At 39.1% G+C, this 21,658-nt stretch overlaps 1 protein-coding gene across 2 annotated transcripts in view; it reads right to left on the bottom strand.

Moving 5' to 3' along the window:
• Positions 1–813: 813 nt before the first annotated feature.
• The window catches only part of LOC121323844 (CXXC-type zinc finger protein 5-like), a 33,591-nt gene continuing 12,746 nt past the window's right edge, over positions 814–21,658 (bottom strand). For both annotated transcript variants that reach the window (XM_041265122.1, XM_041265123.1), the window contains exon 3: positions 814–2,342. In XM_041265122.1, coding sequence (XP_041121056.1) covers positions 2,298–2,342 — 45 coding nt within the window. In that variant the 3' untranslated portion in view covers positions 814–2,297. The remainder of the gene's footprint in view (positions 2,343–21,658) is intronic.

The following is a 21,658-nucleotide window of genomic DNA, read 5'->3' as shown; positions in this document are numbered from 1 at the left end:
TCAGTCAGAGCACCAGCATTGTTGCAGTAGGGAGCCAGATCTGGCTACACTACCATGTGTAGTTGATAAATAATCATTCTCCTGGCGAACGTTTCCCGGTAAACGTTGAATGAAAGTTGATTTATCTATGATGTGCTAATAAAAATATCAAAGCAATTGCTGTGATATGAACAACACAGGATCCAGCAAAGGTAAAGCAAGGTGTTTCTTGTAAAGATTGCAGGGGGTTGTGTAACACAGGTCTATGACAATTTATCATCAGCAGTTCATCACCAGGTACAATTCATCATATCACAGCTATTTAAAAGGCTACAGGTTAAAATGACCGGCGCAGCGCTTGTAGGTAGTTCGAAATTTCGGCGCTTCTACTGTTAAAATAAAGGTTTGAAAAGCAAACTTGTTATTTTTGTTTTGTTTTTTTGCTTGTTTGTTTGTTAGTTGGTTGGTAAAAGTTAGTACATTATGGGTTTTATTTATGTAACTTGTAAGTGAATACTTACTGGATCTGTTATTTATGATTTATTATAGCTCTATTTGTTTTTAGCACAGTTTTTATGATATATTGTGGCCTTGATCGGTGAGTTATTGTCCGTGGTGAATTGTCGCTGGTGATGAATTGTTGGTGATGAAAAGTGTGTGACAAATTGACAGGATACCGTGTAACACGATATTGTCAGGTTCATCCATTCAACACTCAAATCAGATATATACTTGGACTCAAGTTTTTAGTACTTTTAAAATCACTTAAACATGATTCAGGGTAATCAAACTGTACAGTTAACTGCAACTTTTAGCAACAAATTTTATTTTATAGATATGAAATTGTAATCACTCACTCACATTATGGTTTTTAAAACATCCTATCTACTTTCACATTTCTTATATTATTAAAATATAAAAATTATAGTAAGCACCCAAAGGGATATTTTCAGTATTACATATGTTGACAGTGTATTTACTGTACCACCTCAAATCACCAAAGTCGAACCAGGTCCTCAAAGCAAAAAACTAAAAAAACTAAAACAAAAAAACAAACAAACCCAACGTTTTCATGACTGTTTTCATACTGCGTTGTTTTTAACAAAATGAAGCACAGTATTTAAAAAATACAGCATGCAAAAGGAGACATACACTTTAAACTCTAAATCTTGAACAAATACATGCATTCATTTAATTCACAAAACAGCCCAAACTATTACAAACATGACTGTTTAAATGTGTACATTACTGTATGAACGAGAGGACTGGGGTCCCAGCCGCTGTGGGTATAGCAGAGCTGGGTCTGGGCATGACTGTTTAAATGTGTAGATTACTGTCTGAACAGGAGGACTGGGGTCCCAGCTGCTGTGGTTATAGCAGAGCTGGGTCTGGGCATGACTGTTTAAATGTGTACATTACTGTATGAACAAGAGGACTGGGGTCCCAGCTGCTGTGGTTATAGCAGAGCTGGGTCTGGACATGACTGTTTAAATGTGTAGAATACTATATGAACGAGAGGACTGGGGTCCCAGCTGCTGTGGTTATAGCAGAGCTGGGTCTGGGCATGACTGTCTAAATGTGTAGATTACTGTATGAACGAGAGGAGTGGGGTCCCAGCTGCCGTGGGTATAGCAGAGCTGGGTCTGGTTTTTAATGCATCTGTCAATATTTAGAAAAGTTCTGTCTACAGATAAAACTGAACATTTGTCTTGGTAAAGCGATACACTTTAAAAAATGACTGTGAATTTCACAAAATAAAATAAAAAAACATGAGTAATAAAAGTTTCCAGCAACCCCTTCAAAACATAGTACATCTTTGTAGTTTTTTCTTTTAATTACAAACATTGGAACCATTTAAAAACTAGAGATTGATGACAAAAAAGAGAAAAATCAGAAATGCAGAACATGTGGTAAGTAGTAACAATGGTGCTAAATTACAATAGTGCTTGTCATTAGCCACTAGTTTAAAATATAGCTGTAAATGTACATTCTCTACACAAGTACAGTTTTATTTTCACACATTAACAACATTAACACCAAACACAGAAATGATTTGATTGTCCATACTCAGTCTGGTATTTCTCGGTTTGGCAATGTATTTATCAATGTCAGATTCACTTAAAACTGCTGAAAAAGGACAAAAGGTACCAAACAGAACATATAAAAAGGAATGAAAGTTGCCATAGACTTTTGTTTATTTTTGGTTCAGGAAAAGTAGGTGCATCCATTAGTTTTTCAGCCAAATATCCTTTTTGCTTGAGACAATACAAGCAAGCAGTGGCAATGCACTTGATGACAAAGCTTTGGGATTGATCCTTCTACTGGAACCAGCGGAACGCTGCTCCTGTGGGTAGCATCACCTTCTGGAACAGAGAGAGAGGAGGGAGAGGGTTCAGCCTGGCAGAGAAAACGGCATCACTGTACTGATCCCTTTAGAGTATGTGAAACAGTATCATACTGTACTGACCCCTTTAGAGTGTGTGAAACAGCATCACTGTGTGTGTAATGAATTGGTGACCGCATCTTTAATTGTGTACAGTTGTAATATGGGAATAGCATGCTGCAGCTTGCATGCTCAGTGTTGGTAAAGTCCTGATTTGACAGCATGTAACACAGACAGCTCTTATGATTTATACAGTTTATTTTTTAGAAAAAACAAGTTTAAATTGCAGTGAGTTTGTTCCGCTTTATCTACACCTTAATACACCACAGCAAGTACACTGTGATACAATCTGAGAGCTAAATTTAGTAAATGGCTTTTTTTGTTTTGGTTTACTGCAATCAAGTAAGCTGCAGTATGCTTCCTAATAACGGTAGCAAGTATTTCTGTGTGTTCTGCTTTCATATTCTTTAAATGACCAGGTTGAGAAATAAACTGTTTTGCCAACAGCTGACCCTGCTTACATACGGTAATGGTAACGGTGCTCTTAGATTACTGTGCCTGCTTAGAGATATTACCAGCTCATCATCTAACTATGGAATCTCATGCAATTAAATCATAAACTCCTGACGGTAAACAATGTAACTAAATCTATTATATCTGGAATGAAAGACGTAACAGTCGAAAAAACCCATTTGTGTTGACTCAAAACTTTATTTAAGCACTATATGATTTGATTGGTGAAAGATAACACTGGTTTATTGGAGTTCGTAAAGATAACTTTTTTCGGCTTGGTACTGTAACCTTTTCACTTCCTTGTTTGTTTAATTCTTGCGCTTTTTTCTGCATTACAGCCCTTCATTAATTATTTTCTTTATTTTAAGTTTCCAGGGCATTTTGTTAATGGCACATGTGCAACACACAAACCTGAAGCGTATTTTTATTTGTTGCTATTCTTGTTCTACATTTCTTAAATTAAACTGTTAACTACTTTTTACACAACAGTACTCACACATGATTGTGAGTAATAACATGCTTTTCACTTTTCTGTTAAATTGTTCTGACTGTGGTTTCGTAGCACAAACTGTGGACTTGTTTATCAACAATATATCTGCCCTGCACTTACCTTCTCTTCAAAGCCACACAGCCACATTTAGTTGGAAGATTCATAGAATGAGTCAATCAAAAGATCAAAGGGTGATGACACAGAAACAGTGTAACTATGAGAACAGTAGTATAACCATCGGGTGTTCCACAGGATTCTAATCCTCCATGCAGGAGGAAGGGGGTTCCCTTACCAGGTGCATCCTGTTTTAACAGTGTACACACTATTCAAAAGGCATAAAAACAAGTACATGCCTTGGTTCATTTGTTTTGTACAGTAACGATATTCGAACCTGACCATAGCGTGGGAGAAGTACAGGAGTGGAAAAGTGCAGAGCAGTTTAGAAGCAGTTTGAAAGCAGGTTGACAGCCGTAGAAGAAACTAAGCTTCCAAAAAAAAAAAAACCATCAACATGGTCTTCAAGCCAGTAATCTGTGACACTTGCATGATGTGGGAAATCTGAGAAAACCCAGCAGAACTAAACCAAGTGTGCGTAAAGTGCCGCGCGATCCAGAACTTGCATAAACCAGTAAGTATGCTATAAATGAAGCTGGAAGAAATGAGACAGCAACAGGATCTCGAGGAGCTGGCAAAACCACAATTCATGGAAGTCTGCATCACCCCTAACAGAATGAAAGCCACCAGGGAGATATACGGTAAGAACAGCTGGGTTCAGGTAGGCAGAAGCAGGGAAAAAAAGAAACTTCGTCAAACACAACCACCAGAAATCAAAACAACCAACAAATTTGAGTCGCTTCAAAATTTTGATGAGCAAAACCAACAACAAGAGAACGAAAAGAACAACATCCAGGACCCTATTGACAGTGGTGACCAGACTGCAAAAAGAAAGGAGGTCATGATTGTTGGGGACTCCATATTGAGAAGCACAGCAAGTTCAATTCGCAGTTTGGACCCCCTTACTACAACAGTGTGCTGCCTTCCGGGAGCCTCGGTCAAGCACATCACTGAGAACGTGAACAGGCTCCTAGAACGAACAGGAGACGACCCGGTAGTAGTCGTCCGCATCGGTACAAACAACATTGGAAGAGACAGACCAAAATCCCTGCAAAACAAATTCAGAGAGCTAGGAAGGAAATTAAAAGACAAGACCAAAACTGTGATATTTTCTGGTATACTACCGGAACCTTGCAAAGGACCATATGGACAGCTGGAAAAAAAAAACAGAAGGGAGATCGCGTCAAAACAGGGACAACAACTCAGGTAAGACAATCATTAAATGTATTTATCTAAATTCTAGAAGTATCAGAAACAAAATTTTAGAAATTGAAGCTACTGCACTAAAGTAACTATGATGTGATAGGGGTTACAGAAACTTGGTTGTCTGAGAGTGATGGGGACAAATATAATATTTGTGGGTATACACTGTATAGGAAAGACAGGCAGGACAGAAGAGGTGGAGGGGTAGCGCTATACATAAGAAACAGTCTTGAAGCCCAGGTGTTAAACCTGGACAAAGAAAACAAAGTTGAATCAATATGGGTCAGAATAACAGACAAAAATTCAAAGGGCATAATAATAGGAGCATGCCATAGACCGCCAGATTCAGACAATGAGCAAAATAATCTGTTATACAATGACATTAGAAATGCATGTAGCAAAGGAGGAACAACACTAATGGGGGATTTCAACTTCCCCCATATAAAATGGGAAAACCCGATGGGGAGCAAGATGGATGAAATTGAAATGGTGGAAGTGACAAAAGACTGCTTCCTAACACATTTGTCAAGGCACCGATTAGAGGGGAGGCATGCCTTGATTTAGTCTTTTCAAATAACGAAGACAGAATAACTAAAACAGAGGTCAGAGAGCCACTAGCAAACTCAGACCACAACATGGTCTCATTTCAAGTGCTTTTTAAAACCCCAAACGTAATGACTAAAGCTAAGGTTTACAATTTTAGAAAAGCAAACTATGAAGGTATGAAACAGAGACTAACAGAAGTAGATTGGAGTAAAACAGAGAAAACATCCACAGAAAAAGGATGGTTGTTCTTCAAAAATGTAGTACTAGAGGCACAAAACAATCACATCCCTAAAGTAGACAAATCTAAATGTAAAACTAAATTGCCAAAATGGTTTAATAGGTCAATTAAAAAAAATATTCAGCGAAAAAAGGCACTTTACAGAGCGTTAAAAAGGGACCAAAAAGAAAGTACACAGAAAGAGTACACAGAACTGCAAATGCAAATCAAAAAAAGTTAGAAAGGCCAAGAGAGAAACAGAAATGAACATTGCTAAGGGGGCTAAAACCAATTCCAAAATGTTTTTCCAATATTACAACAGCAAGAGAACATTCAAAGAGGAGGTTAAATGTCTAAAGAGATACAAATGGCAAAATCGTAGATGAAGAAAAAAAAAAAGCAAATATATTAAATGATTACTTTTCACAAGTTTTTACAAAGGAGGATATGGACAACATGCCCCACATGTCATCCAGTTCCTATCCAGTTTTAAATAACTTTAGCATAACTGAGGCAGAAGTGTTAAAGGGACTAGGAGCTCTTAAAATAAACAAATCCCCTGGGCCGGATGAGATCCTCCCAATAGTACTCAAAGAAATGAAAGAAGTTATTTACAAACCGCTAACCAAGATCATGCAACAGTCTCTTGACACAGGGGTGGTACCGACAGATTGGAAAATTGCAAACGTAATACCGATCCACAAAAAGGGAAACAAAACTGAACCAGGTAACTACAGACCAGTAAGCCTGACTTCTATTATATGCAAACTTATGGAAACTATAATAAGATCCAAAATGGAAAATTACCTATATGGTAACAGGGTCCTGGGAGACAGTCAACATGGTTTTAGGAAAGGGAGATCGTGTCTAACTAACTTGCTTGATTTTTTTGAGGATGCAACATCGATAATGGATAATTGCAAAGCATATGACATGGTTTATTTAGATTTCCAGAAAGCTTTTGACAAAGTCCCAAACAAAAGATTAATTCTCAAACTGAATGCAGTTGGGATTCAAGGAAACACATGTACATGGATTAGGAAGTGGTTAACATGTTGAAAACAGAAAGTACTGATTAGAGGAGAAACCTCAGAATGGAGTGTGGTAACCAGTGGTGTACCATAGGGATCAGTATTAGGTCCTCTGCTATTCCTAATCTACATTAATGATTTAGATTCCGGTATAGTAAGCAAACTTGTTAAATTTGCAGATGACACAAAAATAGGAGGAGTGGCAAACACTGTTGCAGCAGCAAAGGTCATTCAAAATGATCTAGACAAGATTCAGAACTGGGCAGACACATGGCAAATGACATTTCATAGAGAAAAGTGTAAGGTACTGCACGCAGGAAATAAAAATGTGCATTATAAATATCATATGGGAGATACTGAAATTGGAGAAGGAATCTATGAAAAAGACCTAGGAGTTTTTGTCGACTCAGAAATGTCTTCATCTAGACAATGTGGGGAAGCTATAAAAAAGGCCAACAAGATGCTCGGATACATTGTGAAAAGTGTTGAATTTAAATCAAGGGAAGTAATGTTAAAACTGTACAATGCATTAGTAAGACCTCATCTTGAATATTGTGTTCAGTTCTGGTCACCTCACTATAAAAAAGATATTGCTGCTCTAGAAAGAGTGCAAAGAAGAGCGAACAGAATTATTCCGTGTTTAAAAGGCATGTCATATGCAGACATGCTAAAAGAATTTAATCTGTTCAGCCTTGAACAAAGAAGACTACGCGGCGACTTAATTCAAGCATTCAAAATTCTAAAAGGTATTGACAATGTCAACCCAAGGGACTTTTTCAACTGAAAAAAGAAACAAGGACCAGGGGTCACAAATGGAGATTTGCCACTCCTCCTATTTTTGTGTCATCTGCAAATTTAACATGTTTGCTTACTATACCAGAATCTAAATCATTACTGTAGATTAGGAATAGCAGAGGACCTATTACTGATCCCTGTGGTACTCCACTGGTTACCACACTCCATTGTGAGGTTTTTCCTCTAATCAGTACTTTCTGTTTTCTACATGTTAACCACTCCCGAATCCATGTACATGCGTTTCCTTGAATCCCAGCTGCGTTCAGTTTGAGAATTAATCTTTTGTGCGGGACTTTGTCAAAAGCTTTCTGGAAATCTAAATAAACCATGTCATGTGCTTTGCAATTATCCATTATCGATGTTGCATCCTCAAAAAAATCAAGCAATTTAGTTAGACACAATCTCTCTTTCCTAAAACCATGTTGACTGTCTGCCAGGACCCTGTTACCATATAGGTAATTTTCCATTTTGGATCTTATTATAGTTTCCATAAGTTTGCATATAATAGAAGTCAGGCTTACTGGTCTGTAGTTACCTGGTTCAGTTTTGTTTCCCTTTTTGTGGATCGGTATTACGTTTGCAATTTTCCAGTCTGTCGGTACCACCCCTGTGTCAAGAGACTGCTGCATGATCTTGGTTAGCGGTTTGTAAATTACTTCTTTCATTTCTTTGAGTACTACTGAGAGGATCTCATCCGGCCCAGGGGATTTGTTTATTTTAAGAGCGCCTAGTCCCTTTAACACTTCTGCCTCAGTTATGCTAAAGTTATTTAAAACTGGATAGGAACTGGATGACATGTGGGGCATGTTGTCCGTATCTTCCTTTGTAAAAACTTGTGAAAAGTAATCATTTAATATATTTGCTATTTTTTTTTCTTCATCTACAATTTTGCCATTTGTATCTCTTAAACATTTAACCTCCTCTTTTAATGTTCTCTTGCTGTTGTAATATTGGAAAAACATTTTGGAATTGGTTTTAGCCCCCTTAGCAATGTTCATTTCTATTTCTCTCTTGGCCTTTCTAAATTCCTTTTTGACTTGCGTTTGCAGTTCCGTGTACTCTTTCTGCGTACTTTCTTTTTGGTCCTTTTTTAATGCTCTGTAAAGTGCCTTTTTTCGCTGAATATTTTTTTTTTAATTGATCTATTAAACCATTTTGGCCATTTAGTTTTACATTTAGATTTGTCTACTTAGGGATGTAATTGTTTTGCGCCTCTAGTACTACATTTTTGAAGAACAACCATCCTTTTTCTGTGGGTGTTTTCTCTATTTTACTCCAATCTACTTCTGTTAGTCTCTGTTTCACACCTTCATAGTTTGCTTTTCTAAAATTGTAAACCTTAGCTTTAGTCTTTACTTTTGGGGTTTTAAAAAACACTTCAAATGAGACCATGTTGTGGTCTGAGTTTGCTAGTGGTCTCTGACCTCTGTTTTAGTTATTCTGTCTTCGTTATTTGAAAAGACTAAATCAAGGCATGCCTCCCCTCTAGTCGGTGCCTTGACAAACTGTGTTAGGAAGCAGTCATTTGTCATTTCCACCATTTCTATTTCATCCTTCGTGCTACCCACCAGGTTTTCCCATTTTATATGGAGGAAGTTGAAATCCCCCATTAGTATGGCTTCTCCTTTGCTACACGCATTTCTAATGTCATTGTATAACAGATTATTTTGCTCATTGTCTGAATCTGGCGGTCTATAGCATGCTCCTATTATTATGCCCTTTGAATTTTTGTCCGTTATTCTGACCCATATTGATTCGGCTTTATTTTCTTTGTCCAGGTTTAACCACTGGGCTTCAAGAGTTTCTTATGTATAGCGCTACCCCTCCTCCTCTTCTGTCCTGCCTGTCTTTCCTATACAGTGTATACCCACAGATTTTATATTCATCCCCATCACTCTCAGATAACCAAGTTTTTTTATGTTCATATTAGGCTGAAGGTGAAGCTCAGGGCCAGATTTGCCAAACTTTCAACACTGAAGACTACTATAGAAGTCTGGAAAACATAACGCCGCTCAAAAGGCAGACTGCCAGTGCAGTCCTGGAAGTGTATCACACTGAAATAGTTACTGTAGGGCTGTGCTAATGCAGAGGGCTAGTGCTGAAAGAGTTCATACACAGTTCTGCAGCACAAGTGTATGGGGAGCTGTGATGGTCTGCTAAAGCTAATGAGACAGGGAAAAAAAAATCTTAAAGGGGTGCACTTATGAAGGAAACATATGTTATAACAAACAAATGTTTGCACTTAGGAATGCCTTATTTTCAAGGGCCATATCACTGGCTGCAAAGCCTGCCATTCAATGGGAGAAGCCACTGGTTGGATAATGGCAGTAACGGCGGCGTGAAGAAGCAGAGAGAATGTCACTCTACTGTCCATGTATGCAAGGCTACCAAAAGCTTTCTTTTACTAAGTAAAATGAAAATACAACAAGGGCTTCATTCAAAACTGCAATTAAGAGACATACCATGTATGGAAGAGAACAACAGGCAGGCAGGGAGGTGTGAGAGCCAGACCCCTCAGGCATGGCCATAGAGCTGGAGGTGCTGAAGGAACCCATAGAGCATGCTGACCTACGCCTGTCAATGCACACAAATGAACTGCCTGCATGAACCTTTTTTAATTTTTTTTTTTTTTTATATCTACAAATATAGAGTGGACTAGCTGTGACTAGTTTCTAGACTGGTGCAGACAAGCTATTACCCGTTCATAGGGAGATAGAGGCCAGTGTTTTCCTTACTATGTGGAGGGGTGAGATGCACACTGGAATAGTGCAGAAACACACCGAGAAAGTTCCAGTGCTAACAGGCTGTAATGTAAGGACACACAGAGACAGTTCCAGTGCTAACAGGCTGTAATGTAAAGACACACAGAGACAGTTCCAGTGCTAACAGGCTGTAATGTAAAGACACACAGAGACAGTTCCAGTGCTAACAGGCTGTAATGTAAAGACACACAGAGACAGTTCCAGTGCTAACAGGCTGTAGTGTAAAGACACACAGAAACAGTTCCAGTGCTAACAGGCTGTAGTGTAAAGACACACAGAGACAGTTCCAGTGCTAACAGACCGTATTTGTGCTTCCAAGCAGAAAGGAATGTTTCAAAGGCAAGTTTTCTCGTTAATGATTTGTGGACCGGAGGTACATTTCTAGCTGCTTCTAATTCGGTCTTGTTCCTCCCCCTCTCTGAAACACAGCAGTCTCAGCTGGAGGGCTGGCAGGTCGGGTCGTGTGACGAATACTCTTTCATCCCTCTGAGCTGGAGCAGCTCTGCTTTCCAGCTCACCAACCATATCAAGGTCCTTAACAAAGCTGCTAAATTCACACTTAAAGGAAGTCTCTTAAAATAGGCCCAAATTATTGTCAAACATTTTAACATTTAACAAAAAACTAGTTTTAGTTTTTACTTTGACTAACTTCTAATGATACACATTTATCATCTGCAAGAACCTTCTCTTTCCAGCTCTGATTGAATACACAATATATTAAAGATTTTTGATTTGATACACAATATATTAAGGCTTTCTCATTGGATACACAATATATTAAAAATTTTTCATTGGATACACACTATATTAAAGCTTTCTCATTGGATACACAATATACTAAAGCTTTCTCATTTTCAAGGGTCATATCACTGGCTGCAAAGCCTGCCATTCAATGGGAGAAGCCACTGGTTGAATAATGGCAGTAATGGCGGCGTGAAGAAGCAGAGAGAATGTCACTCTACTGTCCATGTATGCAAGGCTACTAAAAGCTTTCTTTTACTAAGTAAAATGAAAATACAACAAGGGCTTCATTCAAAACTGCAATTAAGAGACATACCATGTATGGAAGAGAACAACAGGCAGGCAGGGAGGTGTGAGAGCCAGACCCCTCAGGCATGGCCACAGAGCTGGAGGTGCTGAAGGAACCCGTAGAGCATGCTGACTGACGCCTATCAATGCACACAAATGAACTGCCTGCATGAACCTTTTTTAATTTTTTTTTTTTTTTTTATATCTACAAATATAGAGTGGACTAGCTGTGACTAGTTTCTAGACTGGTGCAGACAAGCTATTACCCGTTCATAGGGAGATAGAGGCCAGTGTTTTCCTTACTATGTGGAGGGGTGAGATGCACACTGGAATAGTGCAGAAACACACCGAGAAAGTTCCAGTGCTAACAGGCTGCAATGTAAAGACACACCGAGACAGTTCCAGTGCTAACAGGCTGTAATGTAAAGACACACAGAGACAGTTCCAGTGCTAACAGGCTGTAGTGTGAAGACACACAGAGACAGTTCCAGTGCTAACAGGCTGTAGTGTGAAGACACACAGAGACAGTTCCAGTGCTAACAGGCTGTAATGTAAAGACACACCGAGACAGTTCCAGTGCTAACAGGCTGTAGTGTGAAGACACACAGAGACAGTTCCAGTGCTAACAGGCTGTAGTGTGAAGACACACAGAGACAGTTCCAGTGCTAACAGGCTGTAGTGTGAAGACACACAGAGACAGTTCCAGTGCTAACAGACTGTAGTTGTGCTTCCAAGCAGAAAGGAATGTTTCAAAGGCAAGTTTTCTCGTTAATGATTTGTGGACCGGAGGTACATTTCTAGCTGCTTCTAATTCGGTCTTGTTCCTCCCCCTCTCTGAAACACAGCAGTCTCAGCTGGAGGGCTGGCAGGTCGGGTTGTGTGACAAACACTCTTTCATCCCTCTGAGCTGGAGCAGCTCTGCTTTCCAGCTCACCAACCATATCAAGGTCCTTAACAAAGCTGCTACATTCACACTTAAAGGAAGTCTCTTAAAATAGGCCCAAATTATTGTCAAACATTTTAACATTTAACAAAAAACTAGTTTTAGTTTTTACTTTGACTAACTTCAAATGATACACATTTACCATCTGCAAGAACCTTCTCTTTCCAGCTCTGATTGAATACACAATATATTAAAGATTTTTGATTTGATACACAATATATTAAGGCTTTCTCATTGGATACACAATATATTAAAATTTTTTCATTGGATACACAATATATTAAAGCTTTCTCATTGGATACACAATATACTAAAGCTTTCTCATTTGCTCAGTGGGCACTTGTCGATCAATCACATTTAAATGAGATCTTTGTCAAATTAATGAAGAAGCCTATATGATTAACAATGTATAATGCATCTCTAAGCTATAACACTGTTTGTATTTTTATTTTTTAACTCTTGATAAAAACTACTATAACTCATAAGTTACTAGCAACAAGGACAAAGGAAACATCCTTTTTCTGAGGTATATGCCTTCAGAGGTTTGAAACAGGGACAGAATGCAGCAGGGAGTGTAAGAGACTTGAAGCATGATAACAACCCCGCCTCTGCCTTTCAGTCATCCCAGGGTCACAGGAACACCACATGTGGGCATCTCAGTATGCCTCCTTCAAGGGGATCTAGCTAATGTAATGATTCTTTTACCCTTACCTGTCCCTCCCTCTCCACTCACCTGCGCTTTGGAAATACACATAATATAGAAAACTAGCATTTTTATTTCAAACAAAACAACTAGGAACATGAGAAGTGTTTAGTGGCCCGATACTCAAAGGTGACTGAGAATCACTGAATACAGCTGTGTACCAAATATGACGACACTTGTTCAAAGCATGGTCTCATTCAGTCCCTTTAAAAGTTTACCATTTTTGTAGTATTTTTAAAGTTTTACCATATTTAATATCCTTGTTACATAAAGTACATTTATCAGCATGTGATGACATTGTGCAAAATACAAATCCAGGAACCACTGTTAAATAAGTGAGAAATATGAAAACTCTGTGTATATGTCACTGAGGAACGCAATTCCCAAACAGTACCACCATCAAATAACCCTGAGTTTCCTCCTTTGTGCCGACATTTCTATATTGTGATTTTAGTATTTTTGTGGGAACTAAAAAAAAACTGTAATTCACAGGCAGTTAATAATCTATTAATAATTAATAATGAAGAGGCTGTTTATAAGTGAGTTATATATCTTTCTTTTCAGTCTGTGGAGTATCTGAGACTGTGTGGGTCTCTACAGCAGGCAGCAGGGGGCAATAGCAGCAGGTCATTATAAAGAATATAGTAATTGAGTAGCCCTGGGAGAGGGAGAGCGGGTGGCTCTGCAAGTTAATAATGTCATATGGAGATCATGCCTCTGGTCACTGGTGTTTCCTGGTGCAGTTTTGTTAAATAGACCCTGGCTGTCCTCCTTTCACATTCACATTCCCTTATAGAGTAACTAGGTCAACATACCACCCCAGAGTATTTATTTTTGTATGTTTTCATTATTATTATTATTATTATTATTATTATTATTATTATTATTATTATTATTATTATTTATTATTATTATTGTTATATTGTTGTATTTTTATGCAGGCAGACAAAGCCAGTCTTATAATGTGTAGTCGGTGGGGATGGGGTTAAAACACCTTCCCTAGAACCCTTGTGGGAATGTTGCTGGAGCCTTAAGCTAATTATTATATCAAATTAGTTAATTAAGGCTCTAGCCACATAATATAAAACACGCACTCCAGCCTTATTTGGGAGAGTGTCAGAGGTGAGACGTGAGTTTGTGAATCAGAAATAACAATTGCTAGACGTGCTGGTGTATTAACCAGCACGATACCTTTAGGGTTACGGTTTGTTTGTTTGGTCAAAGTGCCCTTTTGTTTGTGTCTTTTCTTTTGTTTAAGTGTTTTGTTTTATATTTAATAAACACGCTGAGAGCCGTTTGCATTTCAGTTTGCCCAGTCCTCCTTTGTTTTTGCGTTGCTTCTTCCTGGTCCATGTCGTCACTGCAACCACTCTGACACATACGGTGTCCTGCGTGGGATAAACGACTCCAGGAGCCGGACCAGGAAAGCAAAGGGCATTTTTGTTGTTTGTTTTTTCGAAAAGTTTTTAATTGTTTTGTTTTTAGAGGGACAAAAAGCAATAATTAAATAAGAATGGGAAGAAAAAGGAGAAAGGTGATGACCGGCCAGCTCCCACAACAGAGAGACAGAAGAAGCACTGGGGTGGACCCTAAGCTCTGTCCATGGGACCTCGCATGGTGGGTACAGAGGGAGGACGCCACGAAGGAGGTGGAGTGGTGCACATACTGCCATCGATTTGGACATGAGGAAACTGCCCAGAGGTCAACAGGGACACAAACAAGGAAACGGATGAGCCCGAAGTCCCGTTGTGTTCAGCGCCCAAGTGGATGGAGCACGAGCATCCACAGCCCAAGAGGGGCCACTGGGACAGCCATTTCTGCCTCCACCACCGCCAGAAGCAGAGCAGCAGGAGCTGCCTCTGCCTCCACCACGTCCACCAGCAGAGGGTGAATACCTGCTGGTTCCACCTCCACCGCCGTGGGAGGACTGCTTGCAGCTCCCACCTCCATCACCAGAGGATCTGTATACCATAATGCTATATTTAAACAGTTGTAGCAGCACACAGTGATTTGTAACGCTATATTTAATCAGTTGTAGCAACACACAGGGATGTGTAACGCTATATTTAATCAGCTGCAGCAGCACACAGGGATGTGTATGGTTATATTTAAACAGTAGTAGCAGTATGCAGGGATGTGTATGGCTATATTTAATCAGTTGTAGCAGCACATAGGGATGTGTAACGCTATATTTAATCAGTTGTAGCAGCACACGGGGACGTGCATGGCTATATTTCTCGGAACCCCGCTGCTTACTCTTTAAGGGCATCATGACATTAAAAACCACGTGCTGTAGTGGGTGACGTCAGACCCGAAACAGGAACCAGGAAATAAACAAAGAGGTGGAGTTTTGGGGAAACTGAGCAATTCCTTGCGCGCAGCATTTAATAAATGAACAGAAAGTAAATAAAAATGTTGTAACAAAAACAGCACACAGCACGTGAGGCCAAAATAAACAGACAAACAAAACTGACTAACACTTAAACAAACAGTGGACTAACAGACAAACACGGTGAGTCAAAACAACGGTTATATATTTTACTTTGTTTAGTTTTCTCGTTTTTAATTCTCTCCTTTCCACACCCATTCTCCACTCACCGAACATACAACCCCAAGTGAGTGAAAACAGGCTGCTTTTATGCAGCTGTACCGAGACTCGATTGCTAATCAATCATTCAGTTGGAGTCGCGGTACAACAGTACGTGAATTAATAAAGTGCAATTCCCCGTGCTCACATATTACATTTTACTTGAACGCGAAGTGCTGTGCAATCCTCGTGCCTAAATACAAATATACATATACACGCTAGGACCAGCAACTATGAGCTGTTATACGCATGCTAGGACTAGCATCTACGAGCGCTGTCATTAACATCGGCACCACAGTGACCTTCTTACCTTTTCAAAATAAATTTCTATTTCAGACTTTGGATTAAAAAAGGAAATTCCCCCGGAATGCTACGTATTGAAAGGTGTACTGGGGCAGTACACATACTGTAGGGTTAGGTTTCAAAGCATTTTACTGCAAAGTGTAATTTACTAAATTATTCAAAAGGTAAATCTTGGCTTAGCAGCTGCAATTGCCCTTTTGTAAAAAACAAATAGCACTTTCCATGTGTAGCACAGGCATATGTCAAAGAGACCCCCAATCAGCTGCATGTGGCTGACAGATAGATAAAGAAAGCAGCTTTCAAGGGGAGGAAGCTTGGGAATGTATAAAACTGGACAGCTAACAATTTCTGTTCCTGAGTGGCTAAACTACATCACACTGTGACACCAACAGACTGAACAAGAAGCAGTAGCTTCAATGTAACTCCATACATACTGATGCTTCACAGGCTGCTAAACAACGTTTAAAAGCACCACACTGGATCAGCCTCATTACAAGGCTTCTCTTGGTGCAGATACCCTTGTCTAGAGAGGCTCTACAGGCGCCTCCCACCTAATCATTATTCACTACTAGTAATTGAAGCCTCAGACTAACAGCATTATATCCTTGGAAATAGGCAGCAGTGTACTGTTAAACCTGAATCACTGAATACGTATAGCATAGCGTTCACAACCAAACATATTACTTACTGCTGCTGTCTGCATAGCTTATAACAAACATATTACTTACTGCTGCTGCTGTCTGCATAGTTTATAACATATTACTGCTGCTGCTGTCTGCATCGTTTATAACAAACATATGACTGCTGCTGCTGTCTGCATATCTTATAACATATTACTTCCTGCTGCTGTCTGCATAGCTTATAACAAACATATTACTTACTGCTGCTGCTGTCTGCATAGTTTATAACAAACATATTACTGCTGCTGCTGTCTGCATAGTTTATAACAAACTTATGACTGCTGCTGCTGTCTGTATATCTTATAACATATTACTTACTGCTGCTGTCTGCATAGCTTATAACAAACATATTACTTACTGCTGCTGCTGTCTGCATAGTTTATAACAAACATATTACTGCTGCTGCTGTCTGCATAGTTTGTAACAAACATATTACTGCTGCTGCCTGCATAGAATTTATAAAAATCATATTACTTACTGCTGCTGCTGTGTTGTACATAGCTGTGTCTTTTCAATGTAATTGTGATTCTTTGTACAGTTTTATTCATAATCATTTGTCATGAATTGGAAGCTTGATGTAATTGTAGGTGTGAGGTATAAGTATAGTAAAGGAATACTGCAGCTACCAATCTCTGCTCTAACTGAGGAGTTTTAAATGCGCCAAAGTCCGACTGGAAATGACAATAGTAGATTCATGCGACAAATGCGTAAGGGAGGCAGCACCTATGTTGAAAACTGGAAGAAAATGGAGGGCAAAGAAAGCTGTAGAAGATGCTAAGGCTACCCTTCGAATTGGAGATATTATGGGGCAAGTTCAGCATGGAAAAGGAGGTTTTGGTCTCAGTTCAGCTCCTCTACATGGCACAAGGCAACCCCAGCTCAAAGGAGGAAGCTGATAGTCAATGAGGTGCAAAAGCAGGAGAGGATCAGGTGTGTAAAGGCCATTTCCCAGGCCAAGCAGGGATCATGGATAAGATGGGAGAGTCAGGAACAACGCAAGATCGGCTGGCAAGACCTATGGACAATGGAACAGATCAGTTTCCTCATCAGATCAGCATATGATGTTCTCCCATCACCACAGAACCTAAACCTCTGGGTGGGTGAGGATCCCTCATGTCCTTTGTGTTCATCACCTGCAACATCAAGGCACATTTTGACAGGATGTAAGATGGGTCTTAGCCAAGGATGGTTTACTTGGCACCATGACCAGGAGCTGCAGTGTTTTGCCTTAGCAGTGGAAGACAAGCGTAACCTGACCAATAAGTTGCCAATAGGTTCCATCAAAGCATTTCACATAAAAGACAATATTCCTCCGTCCAGGAGAGCAAAGGTGTTAAAACCAAGCCTCACCCAGGACAACTGAAAGCTGCTAGAGACCGGAAGATGCTGGCAGATGTTGGTCAACGGCTTATTTTTCCACCTGAGATTGCCACCACTAACCTTCGACCAGACATTTTCTTGTGTTCTGGATCAGCACGCCTTGTTCATCTTGTAGAGTTAACAGTGCTGTGGGAAGATGCTGTGGATGAGGCATATGAGAGGAAGAAACTTCGGTATGCTCAACTAGCTGCTGAAGCAGAACAGAGAGGATGGAGAGTCCAAGTTTACGCAGTGGAGGTGGGTTGTCGAAGATTTGTGGCACGCTCTACAACCCGATTTCTCATAGATGTCCTGTTCAGTGGCCAAGTGTTGAGTCGCACAGTGAAGAACTTATCTGAAGCAGCACAAAGGAGCTGCAACTGGCTGTGGTTGAGATGGAAAGATTCTGGATGAGGATCTAAAGCACAATAGAAAGAAAGCAACACTGATGTACAGGTAAGTAAGCTGGGGTGAGCGTTTTGAGCCCAGAGAAATCTCCTTAAATTACTCAAAATAGGACGCTTCCTTAGAATCTCTGAAAGGATCCTGTGTGAAAACATTCTAGTCTTTACTTGCTTTAACTATCAAGTCATTTATTTTCATTGTGTGAAAATAGCTTGTCTTTAAAGTAATGGACTCTAAGGTGTAGATTTGTAGCGCTTATTCAAATTTAAGCCTGCAGAAAAAAGAACCCAGCTAAGACTTTGCTTTAAAACAAGACTTCGGGAGGACACATAGGATAACTTAAGAAACTGATTTTGTTCCTGACGACTTTAGGGGGGCCTACTTTATCAGCTGGACACCGCCTGCTTGTCTGCTCAGTTTCCATCTTAAGTTTGGGTTTGTGAGTACTGAGTTAAAGGACAAACAAACGAAGGTTGCTGATTTTTTTTTTTTTTTGGATTTAGTCATGTAAGTGCACCAGCAGAGCTCCAACGCACGCCACCTGATACAAGACATTTTCTTTTATTATTATTTATTTGCTATTTGTGTGATTTTGTTAAATGTGTTTTGAATTTCTTTGTTAGATATTTGATTTCCATTATAAGAAAATCTAACCAAATAGATTGTCTATTTTTGCATTTAAAATGCTGTGAACTGTATTTTGTGTTTGCATGCTTAATTTTGAAGGTAATTTACAATCAAGGTATTTAATTATTTGGGGTTTAAGGTGCTGAATTTGAGGTTGACCAGGTTTCTCTAGGTAATTGTACTAATAGACATCTTAATTGGGTGTTTTGCATTTAGAGTGGGGGCTCGATACTTGCTTTTATTACTCAATTTATATTGTTTATGGGATTACCATTAGGAGGCTTAGTGGACTTCACCATCTCAGTGCTACACCCAGGATATCTACACACCCTAGCAAGCCAGTTTGTTCTATCAGGAGTGTTAATTCCACATGTCTTACACCAGGCCCAGTTAGGCGTACATGCTAGCTGTTGTTTTAACTGTGCAGGCAGAGTGGCCACAGTGGAGTTACATATGTATACTTATAAAATGGCTTGGATAAATTAAGTTCTGTGATTGGCTGAATAAGATCACATGACTGTGCGGTCTATGACATCATAGACCAACTTACTTACCTGATCAATTAATATTACTATTAATAGTAACAATTATCTAAACAGTGTTTCTGCTGCTAAAAATGACATACAACTAAAACAGCACTTCCTAGGTGGTTGAAGGCACTCGGCCTATGGCCAAGTGCCTCATAACGCACCCAGGGCATGCGGTAAGAATTGTCTTACAGCAAACCCTGTGGTGGGTTATTTGTGTGTGTGTGTGTGTGTGTGTGTGTGTGTGTGTGTGTGTGTGTGTGTGTGTGTGTGTGTGTGTGTGTGTGTGTGTGTGTTAGGGATCATTTGTAATCATCGTCATCTTGCCGGCAAAATGATGTAGCATACTGTATGATTCTCACTGAAATGCAAAACATCTGTGCACTTAGGTTACACTTTTTTATAAATTAGTTCAACTTAATAATATAAAATTACACTTACAGGCAGAAGGTTTACTGAAGAGATGTCATTATTAATGATAATCATTATTAACCGGGAATGTGCTTTTCTTTAGTTTTGTACACAAAGTGAAAGACAAGTGGGATAAAACCGTTACAAACAAAACTAGAAATCTGTCTCTAATCATGTCTCTATGTAGGATAAAACATGAATACATGGTCTCTGCTAAATACATACATAATAATAATTAATAATAATAATAATAATAATAATAATAATAATAATAATAATAATAATAATGCAAGAAGGGAAGTTTAGAAAGATTAAGCTCTCCGATTGTTACTTTATTTCTGAATTCACCGCACATGCTGTAGCATTAACTACCATCTCCTTAGTTACTACAGTGGCTTGCGAAAGTATTGACCCCCCTTGGCATTTTTCCTATTTTGTTGCCTTACAACCTGGAATTAAAATTGATTTTTTGGGAGTTTGTATCATTTGATTTACACAACATGCCTACCACTTTGAAGATGCAAAATATTTTTTATTGTGAAACAAACAAGAAATAAGACAAAAAAACAGAAAACTTAAGCATGCTTAAGTATTCACCCCCAAAGTCAATACTTTGTAGAGCCACCTTTTGCAGCAATTACAGCTGCAAGTCTCGTGGGGTATATATCTATAAGCTTGGCACATCTAGCCACCGGGATTTTTGCCAATTCTTCAAAGCAAAACTGCTCCAGCTCCTTCAAGTTGGATGGGTTCCGCTGGTGTACAGCAATCTTTAAGTCATACCACAGATTCTCAATTAGATTGAGGTCTGGGCTTTGACTAGGCCATTCCAAGACATTTAAATGTTTCCTTAAACCACTCGAGTGTTGCTTTAGCAGTATGCTTAGTGGTGTTGCAGAACAAGTGGAACAAGAATCCAATGTGTACCTGAAGTGGTGAATCTGAGACTGAAAACATTAACAGCTCACCTGCACAGTGATAAAGGAAGCAGTGACTATCATGATTGTTTTATTTTTACTGAGATCATGTGACAGATCATGTGACACTTAGATTGCACACATGTGGACTTTATTTAACTAATTATGTGACTTCTGAAGGTAATTGGTTGCACCAGATCTTATTTAGAGGCTTAATAGCAAAGGGGGTGAATACATATGCACGCACCACTTTTCCGTTATTTATTTTTTAGAATTTTTGGAATTTTTTTTTGTTATTTTTTTCATTTCACTTCACCAATTTGGACTATGTTGTGTATGTCCATTACATGAAATCCAAATAAAAATCAATTTTAATTCCAGGTTGTAAGGCAACAAAACAGGAAAAATGCCAAGGGGGGGGGGTCAATACTTTCGCAAGCCACTGTATGTAACCCATTCCATCCCCTCACCACTCTCTGTGTGATCCTTCACCAACATGACTAGGCAGCCCATTTATCCTCTCACCACTCTCTATGTGAAGAAGTGTCTCTTTCACTCTGTCCTAAGTCTATTTCCAACGGTGTGCTCTGGTCCTGGTTTCTCTGCTCCGCTTAAATTGCAATGTACACAATTATGATGAAAGATTTGTGAATAAAAATAAATAAAATGATTATACTGAAAATTGCTGAGTAGAAAAATATACTATTATAGCAATATGCGCAACACATCAGTTAAGTAATGTGTTGTTATAAACTCTAGATATGTTCAGTAAAACTTATATTGCTCTTTCACAATTTGGGTGGACAAAAGGACCAGAAAACATCAGCTCAGCAGTTCTGCCACCTAGAGGGAGGTGCCAAAGCTGTAGTTCCCAAATTGTGGTCCATGAACTAATCCCAGGTGTCCTGTGAAAATTCCCACATGAGGTCATGTGCCTCTCACCCACCCAAATACATTCTGTTGCCCCAACATCCTCCATCTGTTCCCGCAGTTGAAAATCTGTGACATATTTAATGTTAAAATGAATCAATCACTAATAAAAAGGAAACCATGTATTATTTTTCTCAGTCATTCAAAAAAAATTAAATAATAATACATTTTTTAAGGGCATCTAATTCATTGGACATGTTATAT

Source organism: Polyodon spathula, chromosome 12, assembly GCF_017654505.1.
Source record: "Polyodon spathula isolate WHYD16114869_AA chromosome 12, ASM1765450v1, whole genome shotgun sequence".
NCBI classification, from domain to species: Eukaryota; Metazoa; Chordata; class Actinopteri; order Acipenseriformes; family Polyodontidae; genus Polyodon; species Polyodon spathula.
The sequence above is the reverse complement of the archived record's forward strand: the minus strand, read 5'-3'. Positions and strand labels throughout refer to the sequence as shown.